Raw genomic sequence first — 17,668 nt, forward strand, 5'->3', positions numbered from 1 at the left:
TAATGTAGTGGGTAAATTATTGCAGGTAGAAATATACGTGATAAGCAATGTTAAGCCAATAATATGAATTGTGTATAAGAAATATATGTGTTTGGTAGCTGTTTTCGTGTGGGTGTAGTTCTTTGTGTTTGCTGTCTAATTAAAGTTTTGCATGTGCAACTTAATTGCCAACCTTACATGTATATTCAGGGTTGGTTGCAAGCGGCGGTAAGCTAGAATGAGCATGGGAAAACAAAAATACAAAAACTTACTTATTTTAAGTTTGGGTATATCAGTTCTGTTTTTGTATTTTAAATTTGTGTGGGGCATTAATGGATACAAGAAAGGCCAATCAATTAAAAACCAGTTTCCAGACCAAATGAAGAATCATGTTGATAAGATTTCCAAAGCAATTGCGGACAATCGGTCATTGTTGAACCAACTAAGAAGCCATGTTGCTGAGTTAAAACAAGAATACAAGAATAGAAAAACAGTTACACTTCCTCCTCCAGCTGTACAGCCACGGACACAGCCAAAACTTAATATTCAACCCAAAGAAACAATCATAAAGTCAGCTGTAAAGAAGCCAGACCAAAAGATAATCAAAAAGCCTGCAATTGAGTCACCACGTAAAGACAAAACCAACAGACCACCCATTATTCCAGTACTTGTTATGGCTTGTAATCGCCCATCTGTTACCAGGTCTTTGGATTTGTTACTAAAGTACAAGGAGAGCTTTGATTCTGATTTATTTCCCATTATTGTGAGCCAAGATGGAGGCCACCAAGAGACAAAGGATGCCATTTTGGGCTACGGTGATAAAATTATGTACATGCAGCATACCATGTTGAATGACAATATACCACAGAAGCACTTTAACTTGAAGGGTTACTACAAGTTGGCAGCACACTACAAATGGGCATTAAATGAAATATTTTCAAAGGTCCCAGGTGCTGATGCTGTAATTATTGTGGAAGACGATCTTGAAATTGCACCAGATTTTTTCTCGTACTTTCAAGCACTACATCCTTTGCTAGAGGACCCAACCCTTATGTGTGTTTCTGCGTGGAACGATAATGGAAAAACAAACTTAATAGATATATCGAATGGGGAAACTACCCTTTATCGCTCGGACTTTTTCCCTGGTCTTGGCTGGATGCTCAGCAAAAAGTTTTGGAATGAACTGGAACCCAAGTGGCCTGCTGCATTTTGGGACGACTGGCTTCGGGAGCCAAGTCAAAGGTTGCAAAGGTCATGCATTAGACCTGAAATCAGCAGAACCAAAACCTTTGGCCGGGTTGGAGTGAGCAATGGACAGTTTTATGATAAGCACTTGAAGTTTATACAATTAAATGACAAACCTGTGGATTGGTCCAAACTTGACCTTTCCTATTTACACAAGGATAACTATGACAAAAACTTTTTTAACAAAATCAGTCAGCTGCCCGCAGTTAGTGTGGACGAACTGCAGTCGACAACATCTAAGGAGGTAAAAGTGCAGTATTCATCGGCTGCCACGTTTAAAGCAATTGCAAGAGTGCTTGGTATTATGGATGACTTTAAATCTGGTGTGCCAAGGACTGCATACCATGGGGTTGTTACCACCCTATTTAATGGTATACATGTCTATGTTGTTCCTGGCCAAACATGGAAAGGCTATGATTCTAGCTGGAGCTAATAGTCAATCGTTCCTCACAAGATAACGATGGTGCCAATTTGGTGAATTTATATTGCTGGTGAAGACACATTGGAGGATATTTTCTAACTTTCGGTGATTATCTACATTTGCCAACACTCAACCCTGGTTTAATGTTTATAAATTTTTAATGTTATATATGTTTTCTGGCATTTCTTTGAGATTTTGTTTGGATGTGAGGGTGAGCAATTGCACAAACACTTTAGGGATGTTTGAAACAAAGTGTTTCTGATTACCGTCAGTTGGTTTATTTTTTAAAATGATGCCTATGTAGGCGAAGTTGATTTTTCGCTATTTTAAAAAATAAACCAACTGACGGTAATCAGAAACACTTTGTTTTAAACATTTCCTATTGGGTAATTGCTGTTGTTGGTTTAAGGACAGTGCTGCATCAGGGCCTACATTCTGTCCACTTAAGAGATCCACTTTAGGGATTTGTATATTTGTAACGTTTTGGAAGTGCATGAAAACAAACTATTTTGTGTGAAATATTCTGTGTCAAAAGTTTGCTGTGCAATAAATTCGCGTCGTTTTAGAATGTATCACCTTGTTTGAAAAACAAACCAATTGATGTAGAGTGTGTATGAAACAAATTGATGACTTTTGCTGATTGGTATATGTTGAAATCGATATGTAGTCGCAACAAATTGATGTTATTTTATTGTATAGTACTATGTTTTCATCTTCTTAGGATATATGCGATTTCCTACCTGTATGGTTGAAATTAGTATTGTCCTTAATGTATGGTTTTGCACTTGATTCAAACAGCCTCTAGTGCTCTATGGTAATGCTCTAAATTATTTTTTTCTATAGTGGTTTATAGTTTTAGTATTAAAAGCTAGCACAATGCTGCGATGAGCTCAGTACTGGAATTGGTGTCCTCTGAGCTTTTCCAGGAAGTTAAACAAGAATATTTACTACATGGACAATGTATGTTAAATAAAGTCATTTTTTATGATTAATGTAAATGTGTTTTACTATAATACAATATTGATTGAAAGTAGATTTGCCAGAATTACAGTGGATGTGATTGTGATGTAACCATTGAGATCTTTCTTTGAAAATATAAATTTAATCTTTTTCAGTGTCGGACAGCATCTTATCTGCGTGAGTGTTTCAAAAATACTTGATATAAATTCAGTCATTCAATCTTAAACTGCATTAATGTTCTAGCAAAAAGTTACCATTCCTGACATTATGTCTTTCCTTACGGAGGCTAGTGTAACTATCTAATCGTGCATTGAATTCAGATTAAGTTGTGTTTTTGGTCAACCCCTTCTGTCTGCATTAGACTTGGTTGATAAAAGAGCAGTGACACACCTTTACTCTGCAAGTGGAAAAGAGATTTTTCAGGTAAAAACAGATAACATATCAAATTTTTTTAGTATAAACCATCTGCATCAAAACACATGTGTAAATGTTTGAAAGGTTTGTGGCTCTTCTGGTAGAACATATGTTTGTCCAGACTCCCTACAATTTTGTCCTTGTATGTCATTTTCGTTTGGTGTGATGAAGAGGGGAGAGCTGCTTTTGGTGAGCAGGTGTTCTGCTTTTTGTAATATATTTCTATGCAGTTGCACTGTGTATTTTTGCCGTGACCTCCAGGCAATTATACTCATTTGTTTTGGTTGTTAAGTAAAGACTGAAATACAGACAGGTGGAAGCAAAAATAATTGGTTGATACTTAAATGTTGAAAATATATGAGAACAGCTTGCCCAGTTCAGTTCCAACTAACATAAGCTGCATTTTTTTTGAAAACATTCAATTTTTTTTGAAAACATCACTCAACACATACTTACTTCGCTTATAGAATGTAGACTTAAGACTTCCAAATTACCACCTGTTGTTGTGGTGAGTTACTATTTATGTTCTTGTCTGTTTACAGTGTAAGCACCTTCTTGCCATCCATCTTTGCAAGGCATTGGGCATTTGTGCTGAATTGGAGAAAACTGACCAAGAGATTTCAACAATTTTGTTTCAGCAAGAATATTGAAAATTTTGAAGCAGGTTGTCACAACGTGTTTTGTTATTTTTTACAGTTTGGTGTATGTACAATGAGGCAGTGTTGCTTATGCTACTATTGTGCATGTTTTCTTTTTATTTATATTTGTTTGTTAATATCACATTACATAATATTGATACTTGTAAAAAGCCTCTTTTGTAAGAAAAGTATATATGCTAGGTAATTCTTGTTTTTTTCTCTCACAGAATGGAAACATCTCCAATGTTATTCTTTGTTTGTTTGTCCTTGCTTGTGGTTGTTCAAATGACCATTTGGCCCTTTCTCCTCAATTTGTTTTTGTCTTCCTTCATCACTGTGATGCTCTTGTACTTTGCAATGCTGACCACTACTCTGCTGCCCATCGAAAGCTTTCTCCTTCAGCTTTATGATAAGAAAGGTGAGCGGGAACTCAAAAAACCTCCCCTAAGGCACAAAACTTTTTGTTGCATTCAAAATTTGAGGTGTAGTATGTTTTATGTAGCTAATGGTAGTTGTGTTTGTGTATGGTAGTTTTTTACCAATTTAAGCTAAAAAATTTTGAACCTTTGCATTTCTTGACACCTATCACACTGTTTGAGATGTTTTTTCAGTTCAACCATATGAAGAACAAGCAGCAAAGGCCTATGTAATTAAGAACTATTTCTGTTCTGAGCTGGACTAACCAGTCAGGCCACTGGAGTATAAAGCGCAAAGTGGAAGCTGCTGCACTAGAACTAACACGCTTATTAATGTCACAAGCTGAAACAGCTGAAATTGGAAGAAGCCAAGTTGATGAACTGGCCAATGCTGCAGAGGCTGATGCCATGAACACATTCGATGATGAAATCACTCGCAAGCTAAGGGAGCTTATTGGACACATTGTTCGTGACTTTATACTGGATTGGTAAACCTTTGTTTTTGTGGTTTTGTTAATTTAAGCCAAATACATGCTAGAAATTATCATTCCCCAACATTCTTACCAGACTTTTTTTGCCATCACTGGGAATGTGTAAGATGCCCTTACAGCCACCCACATATGTGTACAGAAAAATAATTATGTTATGGTATGAATGGTTGGTGTTGTTGTTTTAACCCTGCAAGACTGCGACCACATCACTATTTAAGAATGTTGGGCCACCTTATGCATTTCTAGTATATATATCAAAAACAACAGACGTAAAAGTTGCTGCGATCCCAACTTTCGTCTATTGTTCTGTAACAAATCCGTTTACATATTTTCAGGTACAACACTGTTAGCGACGATGTAGAGTTCGTGCAGCAAGCATTTGAAATCTTCGAGCATATTTTCACCGATTTTCGAACGCGCGTTTCGCAAGTAGATGCGGAGAAACTGTCGAGGATTTTACTAAACCACCTGACCCGACATTATCGCTGCTACAAGCGGGCAATGTTCTACGCAAAATCACAAAGTGGAAAAGATGGCGACCGGTAAACTAACGTGTCTTTTTCAAGTGTCGTTTCCTTTGAAAAAGTTCCTCACGGTAAAGGATTGAGCAAAGCAAAGTAAACCGCACTGGGCAAGGTAGAAACATTTTAGGTGCAAAATATGTAAGGGTATTGTCCTAATATTAACGCCTTATCATACAGGATTACCATTGATCGCATGACTTGATAAGTTTGGAGGCAATAAAAGCACGAATAAAAGTTGCGCATATACCGACCAACATGTCCTATACGCACTGAATGGTTTTGGAACAGCAACTGAAACATAACAAATCCTTATTTTCGATGCGTTTTTCAGAGCGCAACAGCTAATGGTTGTAACGTATGAGAAGCTGAACGGTCACCTCGCCCTCTCGAACCTCCCAGATACAGAAGCGGATCATCTCCGTTCTCTCGTGGCCATCCTGCTCAAAGCCCTCCTGCCTAGAGATTACTCGCTTTCTGGGACTTCCACATACTTGGTTCGGGAGCTCATCTCGCGAAATGTCCTATTTCCATTCGTTGACATGCTCAGTCGGCCGACGTGGATCTACGGAGCAGTGGTAAAGGTGTTGGACAAGGAAGCGGCGGAAGAGAGCGACACGGACAGCAGCACCTCATTAAGGGAAATTTTAAACGAGGAAGAGATCGACACAGAAACAGTTGAGGCAGAAATTGGAGGAGAAAGATCGGACGCTCTTCTAAACAATTACCGCACCGCAGTGTACGAACCTGAAGAGAATGCAGCTGACAAACGCATGTCGGCGAGGTATTCGTCATCACAAGGCAGCGAAACAATTCAATTGGATATTCCGGCTCGGGTTAGTGGCGATTACACAGACAGTGCGGAAAGCTTGTCCCCGACCCCGTTACCTTCCGACATGGAGTTTAGTTTCAATTCTAACAGCGGCTCCGCAGGCCCATCGACGAGTAGCGTGACGTCATTGCCTCTTTTGGCCGAAGCCCAATTGTCCCATTTCGCCGAGCCGAGGGTCGAAGATGTGCTAACGTCATCGGAAGGTTCTCTTACTAAAATGAAGCATATGGAGCAGAAGCATGGGGTGGTTAGAGGTGGCTTTGTCAGTCCAAGAATTGGTGAAAAACCAGCGGATAGCAGAAACAGGTACATGCGTTTGTGCAATATATGTAAATTACCGTAAAAGCATTTTATTTTTTTTGGTAAAAAAAGGCGCGTTTTTCGTTTCTAAAGAACCTGCCGTAAGCCACGACTTCTTCAAAAGCTCAAACCTACCTTTTTTCGCAGTATACAGGAGCAGAGGATATTCCAACACGTCAGAATCCCGGAAACTATCATCTTCAAAGAGGCTTTGGATATAGGCAGCAAGTACACTATGTACAAGGTCACCTACACCGCGCCTGTCCCACAAGCACCCACAAAGAAACTATTCAAGTCACCTTTCACAAAAGTGGTTGAGAATCCTCAAGCAGATCCAAACTCAAAAACGTTGAAGAGTTTTCAGGTAAAATCGGGTTTGACGAATGTCAAGTTGCTTGCAACATCACTTGTTTAACCTTTGGCGAAGCTCGAACACTTGCGTAGATTATCTGTTTATCTAAGGGTCAGGAGATGTTGAAAATTCTATTTGTATAAGAAACTGAGGATGCCCGTCCAGGCAAAACCGATTTTTCAATATTGTTAATAAATCAGCTGACTTCAATTTGAAATTTCTGTTAGTTTCACAATATTGACTTAATACTTTTTGGTGTCGCTGATAGAATGCAATGCCAACCAGAGGGCTAGATTCTGAAAAAACTAAGGAAACAGAGATGTTGAAAATGTTTTAAGTTGAAATAGTGGCATTTATTTGCAATGCGATGTTAATTATCTGAAAATGTTATGCAAAAAACTTCCGCTATAGTTTATGTACTGCTTTCATAATGTGGCAACCTCTGTCATGTTGACAAACAGGTTTGCCGACGCTTCCGGGAGTTCCTAACGTTGCAAGATCGATTGAACGAGAACAATTTAATTCGGAAACTGATACAAGGCGTTCGCGCACCCTCGCGCATGTTTCCAATGCCAATCGGTAATATGGACAAGGAGTACATCGAGAAAAGGAGGCTTTTTCTACAAGCGTATCTCAGAGAGGTATATACGATATACGATATACGAACATATTTGTGTTTTTTGTGAAAGGCAAATAGAATGGATGAACTTGGCCGAATGTAAGGTTGTGTCAATACTTCCGGCTTTGAACTTATTTACTCACACAGGATGCGGTGCTCACATCAACTATATATTAAACTTTGATTAAATCGTAAATCATGCACTATTCAAATGTGCACTCCCGTCCAAAACGCACGTTTAGCTGTCATTTATTCAGTTTTTTAACCTTGTGTTTTTTTCTGATCTCTTGGACAGCTTTGCTCGTACAGTTTGGTGTGCCAGAGTACGGAAATGAAGGAATTTCTTGCCTACGGTTCCGATCCCCGTCTGGCTTACGTCCGGCGACCGTCCGACTTTATACCGAGGTAATGGACAAAGCTACCTGGCTGTATTCCTTATAGTTTTAGTGAATTAGACAAAATACTATAACGTATTTTCGAAATTTAAAGTGAACACAACCTTGTATGCGTTCCAAAAATATACCGCTCTTTGTCACTTCAATTGCGTTATACGAATATGTTGACTCATCAGCTTCCGATTTCATTGCAGTGATGTAGGAAATAATGATCGCCAAAGTGAATGCAAATATATTTTTCTCGGTATACAATAAACAGCAGGCCATTGTATATTCATCCGCTAGGTTTGACAAAATGATAAAGAACGCGGTCCAGGATTTACTCGGGTCGGCGAGCCTTAAGATCGCGGACACTTTTGCACCAGATGACGGCAGCGACTTTTACGTTCCTACTCCACCACGCGGTGTCGCCATAAGATCTGCCCAATCTTTTCCTCAGCTGGCACCGGATCCCGACCCGTGCGTCGACGACTCCAGTGGGCGCCTCACCCGCGCCGTAACGCAACAGAATCTTGCGCAGTCGCAGCAAAAATTCGGAGCAGTTACCAAGTTCAAGAACATGGTTTTGGGGCGTCCGAACACGCCCGACGTGCTTAAGGAAAGTTATCGTGAATTTGCGCCATTCGCCGGCCCCAGGAACTCCAATCGCACGGCCAGGGGACGAGGCTGGCGAACCCCCGAAAACCTGCTGGAGAACCGGAACCGGTTTGGACTGGATTTTACTGACAGCAGCAGGAGGACGCAGGGCGACGGTTGTGACGTCATGGATAGCGAGCGGGATGGCGACGCGAAGTATTTGGGGGAATATTTAATATCAGGTGAGAAAGGCAAACCTCTCGCGTTATCCCACTGTTTCCGATTTTAATAAAACTTGTAACGCTTGAAACAGATCGAAAGAAATGCTCACCACGAGCATAAGAAGTTTAATGCTTTTAATTTTGAGATCACGAATTTTCATTTCTAGAAGTGGTCGTCTTTTAAGATAAATAGAAGCATACGAAAACATTCGGCCTTTTGTGAAACCTTTTTGTGTCTCACTGGGACACAAAGTAAAATATAAGTGTTTATCAAAAAAATACACCTTGAATTGCAACTCTTTCGTTTAGGTCAAATATTTCGACTCACGAGAGCAATCTGGAACATCGGGCTTGGCGTGAATTCCTTGTCCTTCCTCGCGGTCGGACGGTTTGTAACCGAGTTTATAAACCGTGAAGTAAAAAGTCTAACAGTCAAAGACAAATGGTTGCAGTATCTTTCGGTGAGTCGCCACCTGTCAAACCGCACTGCAGCTGTATATATGGTTCATACAATCCTATATAGTATTTATTGTGTAAAGTGATAACTAGGACTGGCCTAGATTCTAATTAATCATCCAACCAAGATGTTTTTTTGAACTGGTTTGGTGCCTGCAAATGTTATCTGCACACCCGCGAGCAAACCGCTGACGCAACAACGTTTTTCGTTGCTACCGTTCAACTGCTGCTGTGCTTGTGTGTTTTTATTTGGTTTGGTACAGAATGTCGGTCTGGAGGTTAAATGTGTACATGTTAGTCTTGATGTGTGCTATTGATGCTAATTACTACGATTACTCTTGTTGCTTTTAGAATACTGAGGATGCTGCATAGGCGAAATATATATATTAAAAAAAAACATCTTGGTTGGCTGATTAAGTAGCCAACTAGGCCAGGCCAGTCCTAGTTATCACTTTTTGAAAGAATTTAAACGCTTTGATCCCAAAACCAATCCAAGTCATCAATGGGAGATCTACGCTTTTTTATAAACGTTTTTATATTGTGTAAAGAGTTTTCAGTTCTGGACACAAGCATCTGTTCCATTGTGCATTTGTTTAAGATCGTTTCGAAGATTTAGGTGAAAGGCTTGTGCACTTTGGCTTTGTCCCGGACAGGATTGTGATTTTTACGAGTTGGAAATGCGTAATATTGTGTTGAGTGGCAATAAATGGACGAAGCACTCGCCAAGAACGCTGAATGTTTTGTTTAGTTTTTTTTACGAACCTGATATCTTTATAACTATTGCACTTAGATGCTGCAAGACACACTTTGGCCAAAGGGCGAGTGGAAAAACGACGATTTCGAAAACCAAAAAACAGAGGAGCAGGTTTTCAACGACGCAGCGAGGGCGCTCGAAGCCGCTCTTCCCGACGTCCTACCCATAATAGTGGGGCATTCCCGTTACAGCGAAGGGGTTCGCGAGTTGCTGGAGTCTTTCCAGAACCAAACTATCAACCGACATCTTGCTTACCACCTCCTGGACACTACTGTGCGAGTACTTTTCCCAGACTTGCAAACTGTGCTCGCTGGACGGAGGAACGTAGTGCTGTGATGCTGTGTGTTCAAATAACTTGACAATTTGCACCTTTTTATGTTGCGCAAAGGTGTAAAAATATGTTGTTGAAAAGTTCGTACAATACAGCACGTTTTTGATTTGTTTGGTCACAAAACATTTTTGCGAATTGATATCATAGAATTAAGGAGGTATGTCTGTAGCTTCTAGCATTGTTTAACCAATATTGTATTGGTGTGACATTCCTCAATTTGAGTGCTCGTATATTCTCACTTAACTTAATTCCGATATACACAAGAGTATTTATTTATTTTGTATTCACAAGGTCGAATTTTGCGTTATTGGTGTCTTGTTTTTCTCGAACTCCTTGAGGTGCAGGCCGCTGTTTTTACATTCCGTAGTCACAATTTCAACGAATACAACTGATCACTGAAACATCTCTGATTTTCACTTGACTTTAAAGTGCATACTGTCCCTATATCCCTGATGGCATTTTGCCCTCGGTGCGCATTCCTTCAGTCTCACGACGACATGTTGGTCGTTCTACATTCATTCCTCCACTTTGCAATCGTCCACACTCTTGTTGGATGGATAGTAGACTCCGAAGGAGAAATCACCGCATGCAAATGATCCCTGCCATGTTACAGGTGTATTTATTTTCATAAAACTGCTTATTCTCTGTTCTGTTCGTTTATTCTTTGGGCGTTTGCAATAAAATAGTTACTACTTACTAGTATGCCACAAAATGAACTTGAAGTTAGTGAGGCGCAAGTCACGTCTCAAAATATATCCCAAAATGAGAAAATATGGTGCAAAAGGTAAACCAGCAGCGTACATTTCACCTACCGGGTTAATACAAAGACAATCAACTTGGTTAACTTGGTATGGCTCAGCCAGTTGATCAGCAAAAACGACAAGGTCTGGCACTGGGTACAGTCTTAACGCATGGTCATGCGGCCAATATACTGGACTGACAGCTAATGGAAGTGGAGAAAGATTGCCTTGGGCTAGAATACTTTTTACAAACTGGAAATTAAAAATACAAGGTTTAAGACAACTTTGTGAGTATGTTTCTTTGGAAATTTCCAGCTGAGAGATGTGTTTTATGTTCAAAGCTTTCATTATCAGTCACAGGTATTTAACACTTGTCTGTACCGCTTCAAACAGATCTAATGTTTTTGAAGTCACATGCAGTTGTAGCAATTGAGATATATTTTCCCACAGCCATTGGGGTCACGGTTCCATACCTGTGTAGGGATGTCAGTGGCAGGGCACCTTAGGGAATTCCTGCACATTTTCTTAATAATGTCTTCTCGAAACACAACAATTTCTTGAGTGCAATACTGAATTCTGTAAGTTAATATTTTCAGTAAAAACATGTATCACAGAACTTAGATGCACATTACCTGCAAGGATTAGAAGCAAATAGGGCATTTGGAATTTTACGAACAAAGTCTTCAGTAATTATTGAAGGTAAGGCTGGTCTGGGAAGGATTTTACCGAATCCAATGTCATTTGAAGATGGCACAAATACCAACTTTGTTCTACAAATGAATATTGTTGCAATTTAGGGTGGGGCAATTCAAACTTTTAAAAGTTATTTTTACATGACCACTTCAACAAAAGTCAATATGTTTTATGAATTTAAATAGGGTTGGACTCATAGACCAAAAAGTCAAAGTTAGTTGAGGACCAATTGATTCTTACTGTCCCTAAAAGTGAAAAAGGACTGATTGATTCTTACTGCTTGTGAATATTTGGAAAACGCAAGATCATCCTGGCAAGATTACCAAGTCCCTGTTTGACCAGACTTGTATGAGAGAGCCCATATGGCTTGGAGCAAAACGTCCCGCATAACACAATACAGGTTGGTGGGTTTTCCTGATAGCCGATAAATAATGTTTCAAGCTTTTGCAGAACCTTATCCTGTGAAGAATGTGGTTGTATTGAAAGCAATACGTCACCCATTAAATAAACATATGTTTTTTATATTACTTGATCCAACCACACATCAGAAAGAAATACAAATGTTGCATCCTCATTTTTTTGCTCAAGATCTTGCAATTTGGATGATGCCTTCGCACAGAGAGGCGACGGACCCCCAAAGAAGTTGATATTTCCATAGTATGCCCTGAAATCAGTTAATATCTTCATATTGTTTTCTAATATAACACCTAACCCTGGACCATATTATTACATAACGCACACAGTCAAAATAACAACAACCATAGTGATAATAATGCATAGCACTTTTGAAAAAAATGACCACATAATAAACTCCGGTTCAACCTATGTTGCTTTTTAATCCAAAGATGCAGTTAAAAAAATAAAACAAGTCATGAACCTGGTCGTTTTGGCTGCTTCCAAAGGGGGAAATCCAAAAGCAGTGATGTGGAAAACCTCATCCTCGTACCAGCCCTCAGCCAACACAAAGCTGTTCTCAGTGAACAAACCTGTGTGAAATTTCTGAAAAAAAGCAGCCATGTTGAATAAAAATTCAAGGAACTCGTAAACATTAAAAACATACTGCCTCTGACAGATCCAATTCCACAGCTCCTGTCAAGTCTTCCAGGAAATACTTAGCCTGCAAAAAAAATGTACATGTGTTTATTAAACCTATAAAAACAATGCTTTTGCATGAAAAATTTGATAAACCTCTTTGAGTTGGGTGATCATTCCCAGGACAATAATCTCTTTTAGCTTGGCAGTGCAACCGAGAAGGTACTCAACATTTCTCAGTCGAAACTTTTTGGCATTAGCCTCATCCAAACCTAATTTGCAGAAAAGCAATAAACCGTTTTTGTTCTATTTAAAAAACGCCTGTGAGCAATGTGCGGAAAGGTAACCAAAAATACATTATATTCACAATATTTAAAGCACATATTTTTGTTTAATATGGTGATGCACATTGTTTGTTATATTTATATATACTATGATAGTTCCATAGAAAAAATCTTTTGAAGTTTTCACTGACCAGGTATTGGTGGGGTAAAGAGCTTATGTCTGGATGTTCGTTGATACAGAACTTTGTACCTCTCACGAAATAACTCTGCTTTGTCATCAGCAGAACCCAAAAGTGTTGGCTGGGGGAGTCCTAATTCTTCAGCCCTTTAAAATTTAATGAAACAGGACATAACGAAAGCTATTTAAGTAACCTGGCAAATTCTTTCCATACTTGATAAACTTTTTCCTTTCAGAATTGTACACATATTTTGGAACACTGAATGCATCAATCACAGACAAGACTTGATCTCCTTCCTCATCACCAGTGTCACATTCTTTTACAGCTTCTTCCACGGTATCCGCATCAATAATATTACTATTTACTGCAAAAGTATTATGGTTTATTGAACTACAACACACAGATATAATAAGTTGCAAAAAACTTACAATTTTGTTTTTGCACTGCCTCCAGAATCCGATCTATCCAGTCTTCTCGTTCAACCTCATTTACAGGATCCAGTATTTCAGTAAGATATGCACTGGCATCACTGTCGAAACAACAACATCGGGTTGATCATTACTTATTGCGTGTCTGTTTTGGGATTTCAGCATCAACTTTCGCATTTACAATACTGTACCTTCTTAGGGTGTAACCATGCATCTTAAACGCCGAAACAATAGTCGACTTAACACGGAGTGAAGTTGCCATATCCCAACGTTTCTTGGACAATTTAAATGGTTAACATACAAATACAAGAAGATACCAAGCTCAGCTGCCAGAGTTTTTGACAATCGGGTATTTTGAGAATTTCCCGCGAGATGGTTATGCTTCATTGCTTCGACGGTATCACGTGCTGCAAAGTGTCTGTCATTTGGTTTGTCAATAAACTGCAAAGCTTGCTTACTGTTTGTTTTGGATACATTTGCTATCATTTCGTTGAACGTTCATGTGGCTCAAAATCAGGCGCATTTATCTACTATTTCGTTGTTGATTTTGTGTTGCACTAAAATTGCTGTGTGTATGCTTAGTACGAAAACGTAGACTAGCCAACGACACGTTAACCCCCCAAAAATTGTACGAATTCACCATCAAATGGCGATTGTAGGTGTTAGCTTATCGTCTTTGAAAGATGCTGATGCGTCGAAACTTACCAGGTGAGGTTGTTGGAAAAGCAATTTACTATGTTTTGTGTATATATTTTTGAACATTTTCTTAGATATGAGAGATTGGCCAGGAATTTCCAAGACAAGTATGGAAAATCTCCAGACTTCATATGTTGTGCTCCAGGAAGGGTAAAGTGTTTTGCAAGGATTTGCCTTTTGATGCAACATTATCAACAAACTTTTGCAGGTTAACTTGATTGGAGAACACATTGATTATTGTGGTTACTCTGTGCTTCCGATGGCTGTAAGCCAGGACATCAGTGTTGCAGTTGCTGCCACTGGAGATGGGACGTTAGACTTTGCAAACATGGAAAGCGGTTTTCAGTGGGTGAATCTGTTCTTTAAACTCAATAGTTTGGTCTTACTTGTGCTATATTGACTAAAATACAAAGAATATAAACATGTTGATGATTTAATAATTGTGTAATTGTATCCTTTCCTTACATTTGGTCACTTTATAAAGATTTGGCATTTCTGTTTCTGCAGAGATTACAAGAGCAGCGTTTCATCATATGAAATTGACAGCTCCAAGCCACAATGGTATCATTATATTCTGTGTGGTTTTAAAGGTGTATGCGAGTTTGCATCACTTGAAAAGCCATTAGGTGAGAACTGTTCAATTTTGCATATATTACAGCTTTCTTACCAATAGCATTTTTTGTATCTAGGAATGCAAGTTATGGTGCATGGGACAGTTCCAAAGGCAGCTGGTATGTCAAGTTCAAGTGCATTGGTTTGTGCTGCTGGACTTGCTGCTGCCTACACTAACAAATGTCAATTATCTAGGGTATGATATTCTGTTAACCTGTGTTCAATGTAAATGCATTATGTTTATTGCATGACAGCATGAAATGGCCGACCTCTGTGCCAAGTGTGAGCGGTATATTGGAACCCAGGGTGGTGGAATGGATCAGTCAATCTCGTTTCTGGCGGAGAAGGGAACGGTATGTATGTTTAAGCAGTATCACAATCATGTAACTCACCCTTTATCTGCAGATTCAACCTTTTTCTGAGAACAAAGATAAGCTTTGTATTTTTGTAATTCTTACCACAAGTTATCAATAAGTAATTTGAATAGTAGAAGAACTTTTTTCCATTCGTAATTAGACTAATGGGTGTGTATTATTATTGTGTGCCTGTCTAGGCCAAGTTGATTTCATTCAACCCGTTGAAAGCAGAAGATGTCATTCTTCCATCGGGTGCTGTTTTTGTGATCACAAACAGCTGTGTGAAGATGGAAAAAGCTGCCACCTCACATTTTAACACAAGAGTGGCTGAATGCAGAATTGCAACACACGTATTTACTCACTTTCTTGACTGCGGATTAAAACATTTACTGATGCAATTTTAGTAGCTCTTTTGTGCACTAACTTGATGAATATAGCTGCTGGCCTGGGATCTACCATTTTTACATATATTTTGTATTTTCTTTGCTTATTATTATTAATATTGTTTGGTTTTACTTTGGAAATTGTCAATAATTTACAGATATGAAAGTATTTAAATTATTGTTCAAGTATAAACCAAAGCATTATCACGTCTTGTCGTTCAATTTTTCAACAAACCGTTCACTACAGATTCTTGCCAAACACAATTCAATTGAAAGGTCCTCGGTGAAAAAGTTTCTGGATGTTCAGAAAGCTTTAAATGCATCCTTCGATGAAATGTTGATACAAGTGGAAAAGGTTTTTCACAAAGAACCCTATAACCTTGATGAAATTTGCAGCATACTTGATATTACCAAGGATGAACTTAAAACAAATCTGCTCAGCAAAAATACCCAGGACGGTAAGATACTTAAATACGTTTTTTTTTTAATTTTGTAATATTTGATCTAAAATGTAATGAAATTAACGTATTGATAAAAACAAGAACTTAGTATTGTCAAATTATGTCCTTTAGGAACACTATTAACGGATTTGCTCATAATTCTGAAAATAAAAAGACTGGCCCATGCTGTTAACATTGCCATATATCATACGAAAAACGTTTCGGCAAGAACTTACCATCATCAGTTTGAATGACGCGGTTGGTGTAGCTTCATCATCATTTGAGCTGAAGCGTCATTCAAATTGATGATGGCATAAGTTCTTGCCGAAACGTTTTTCGTACATGAAACATGACAATGTTAACAGCAGTATGGGCCAGTCTTTTTATTCTTAGAATTATGTGCTTTACATCTGGAAAAACAGTATATTGGGATTGGCAAAATCTTCACGCGATTTAGAAACATGGCTGTAATACCTGTTTCCTTTGGCTTGAAAGACACTAGTCTTTATAATATGAAACAGAAAACACTTTTAAGATGCCCACATGCCTCACCGTCTATCCAAAATCATAACGCACTTCTCATACATGTGCAAAACCCACAAAACCGGTCTGGGTGCAACCGTTGAGTTTTAAACTTAAGCCGGGCAAGCGGTATATAAACATACATGTAAATTGATGCAAAGGCGCGTGTATACATTTCCCTCTGGTTGAAGCAAACCAGTCTTAGTCGTCCTTGATAAACAAGGACAATCGTTGACATTGTTATATGAAGAAACACTATTGGCGTATTTTGGTGAACCCGACGCGATATATACACATCGCTACAATGAACTAATATTGACAGTGCTGTCTGTGAGGAAATCACATGTGGTTCCGAAAAAGTCGTCATTTTGCAAATGAGCAAAAGTTTACTTTATAAACTAAAATCCGCAGTTGAAAGCTTCAAACTTTACCAACGATCCAAGCACGTATTTGGCGAAGCACAACACGTTCACCAGTTCAGAGACGCATGCAGAGACGCATCGGGGAAGGATTTGGCGGCTAGACTTGGGACGCTAATGGACAAGAGTCATGCTAGCTGCAGCAACTTGTACGAATGCAGTTGTCCTCAGTTGGATTCCTTGACTCAGCTCTGTCGGTATGTGCAAGAATATTTTAGACTTGCGACGCCTTTATATTGCCCTCAAGCTAATATTGAACCTTTTTCTTTGTTTTATGTTATGGGGTAACTTGTCGTATGTATCTTTTTCCATAAATTTCACCGACCCGAAAGAATTCACGTTTAAATTGGTTATGTGCAAAAGTGTTCATGCTTTTGACAAGACTCACAATTCCTTTCAAAATTTAGTCCTAAAAGTTGCATTGAACAGAGAATCCGGAGCACTAGGGTCGCGACTGACGGGAGCTGGCTGGGGTGGCTGCGCAGTTTCTATTGTTCCGGAAACTTTGCTGTCCGATTTTCTGGACAGCGTTAAGAAAGGTTACTACGATAAAATGGCCGACGTGGATGTCGAGAACGTCATGTTTGCGAGTCAACCAGGGGATGGCGCCCAAGTGTATGTGGTATAAGCAGTTGGTTCGCATTTTAAATTCATCGACTCATTAGTCTTTTGTTGAAAGTTTACACAATCAAAGTAGCAAGATACAAGAGATTTGTCACATGATTATTGCTATCGTGATGGAACTGAAATGGACCGATTTTGAATTACTGTTTGTAATGGTTTCATAATATTTAATTGTTAATTTAAATTTATTACTGAACTTTCTACAAATTTTATTTGCTGAAAATGTATCAACAAACGTGTTAAAATATTCTGGCCTTCCCACAACAGGCCTAACCCATGTTGATCTGCGTCACACTGTATTGATTCACTTCCTTCTGTGCAATAAACCACAATCAACAA

At 38.9% G+C, this 17,668-nt stretch overlaps 4 protein-coding genes across 4 annotated transcripts; 3 read left to right on the forward strand and 1 right to left on the reverse strand.

Annotated features, from left to right (window-relative positions):
* Positions 1 to 193: 193 nt before the first annotated feature.
* LOC145898649 (alpha-1,3-mannosyl-glycoprotein 2-beta-N-acetylglucosaminyltransferase-like) lies at positions 194 to 2,475 on the forward strand. The gene is made up of 2 exons (XM_082987187.1): positions 194 to 493; positions 551 to 2,475. Exons 1-2 carry the CDS (start codon positions 218 to 220, stop codon positions 1,655 to 1,657), a joined length of 1,383 nt encoding a protein of 460 aa, XP_082843313.1. The 5' UTR covers positions 194 to 217; the 3' UTR covers positions 1,658 to 2,475.
* Positions 2,476 to 3,189: 714 nt separating this feature from the next.
* On the forward strand, positions 3,190 to 10,402 carry LOC145898650 (sorting nexin-19-like). Its single transcript, XM_082987188.1, has 12 exons — positions 3,190 to 3,208; positions 3,562 to 3,683; positions 3,885 to 4,075; positions 4,417 to 4,561; positions 4,900 to 5,106; positions 5,420 to 6,223; positions 6,365 to 6,581; positions 7,031 to 7,210; positions 7,484 to 7,593; positions 7,869 to 8,401; positions 8,690 to 8,841; positions 9,627 to 10,402. Exons 3-12 carry the CDS (start codon positions 3,886 to 3,888, stop codon positions 9,924 to 9,926), a joined length of 2,838 nt encoding a protein of 945 aa, XP_082843314.1. The 5' UTR covers positions 3,190 to 3,208; positions 3,562 to 3,683; position 3,885; the 3' UTR covers positions 9,927 to 10,402.
* A 13-nt stretch (positions 10,403 to 10,415) lies between these two features.
* On the reverse strand, positions 10,416 to 13,589 carry LOC145898653 (DNA polymerase epsilon subunit 2-like). The gene is made up of 13 exons (XM_082987192.1): positions 13,469 to 13,589; positions 13,278 to 13,378; positions 13,063 to 13,213; positions 12,862 to 12,995; positions 12,543 to 12,658; positions 12,415 to 12,471; positions 12,232 to 12,353; positions 11,883 to 12,018; positions 11,632 to 11,813; positions 11,294 to 11,431; positions 11,135 to 11,237; positions 10,734 to 10,913; positions 10,416 to 10,520 (listed from the first exon to the last, which is right to left on the reverse strand). Exons 1-13 carry the CDS (start codon positions 13,537 to 13,539, stop codon positions 10,437 to 10,439), a joined length of 1,575 nt encoding a protein of 524 aa, XP_082843318.1. The 5' UTR covers positions 13,540 to 13,589; the 3' UTR covers positions 10,416 to 10,436.
* Positions 13,590 to 13,768: 179 nt separating this feature from the next.
* Positions 13,769 to 17,668, forward strand: LOC145898654 (N-acetylgalactosamine kinase-like). Its single transcript, XM_082987193.1, has 10 exons — positions 13,769 to 13,985; positions 14,048 to 14,123; positions 14,182 to 14,318; positions 14,481 to 14,599; positions 14,663 to 14,781; positions 14,840 to 14,938; positions 15,139 to 15,291; positions 15,572 to 15,782; positions 16,698 to 16,902; positions 17,135 to 17,668. Exons 1-10 carry the CDS (start codon positions 13,924 to 13,926, stop codon positions 17,331 to 17,333), a joined length of 1,380 nt encoding a protein of 459 aa, XP_082843319.1. The 5' UTR covers positions 13,769 to 13,923; the 3' UTR covers positions 17,334 to 17,668.

This window comes from Ascidia mentula, chromosome 4, assembly GCF_947561715.1.
Source record: "Ascidia mentula chromosome 4, kaAscMent1.1, whole genome shotgun sequence".
Taxonomy (NCBI): domain Eukaryota; kingdom Metazoa; phylum Chordata; class Ascidiacea; order Phlebobranchia; family Ascidiidae; genus Ascidia; species Ascidia mentula.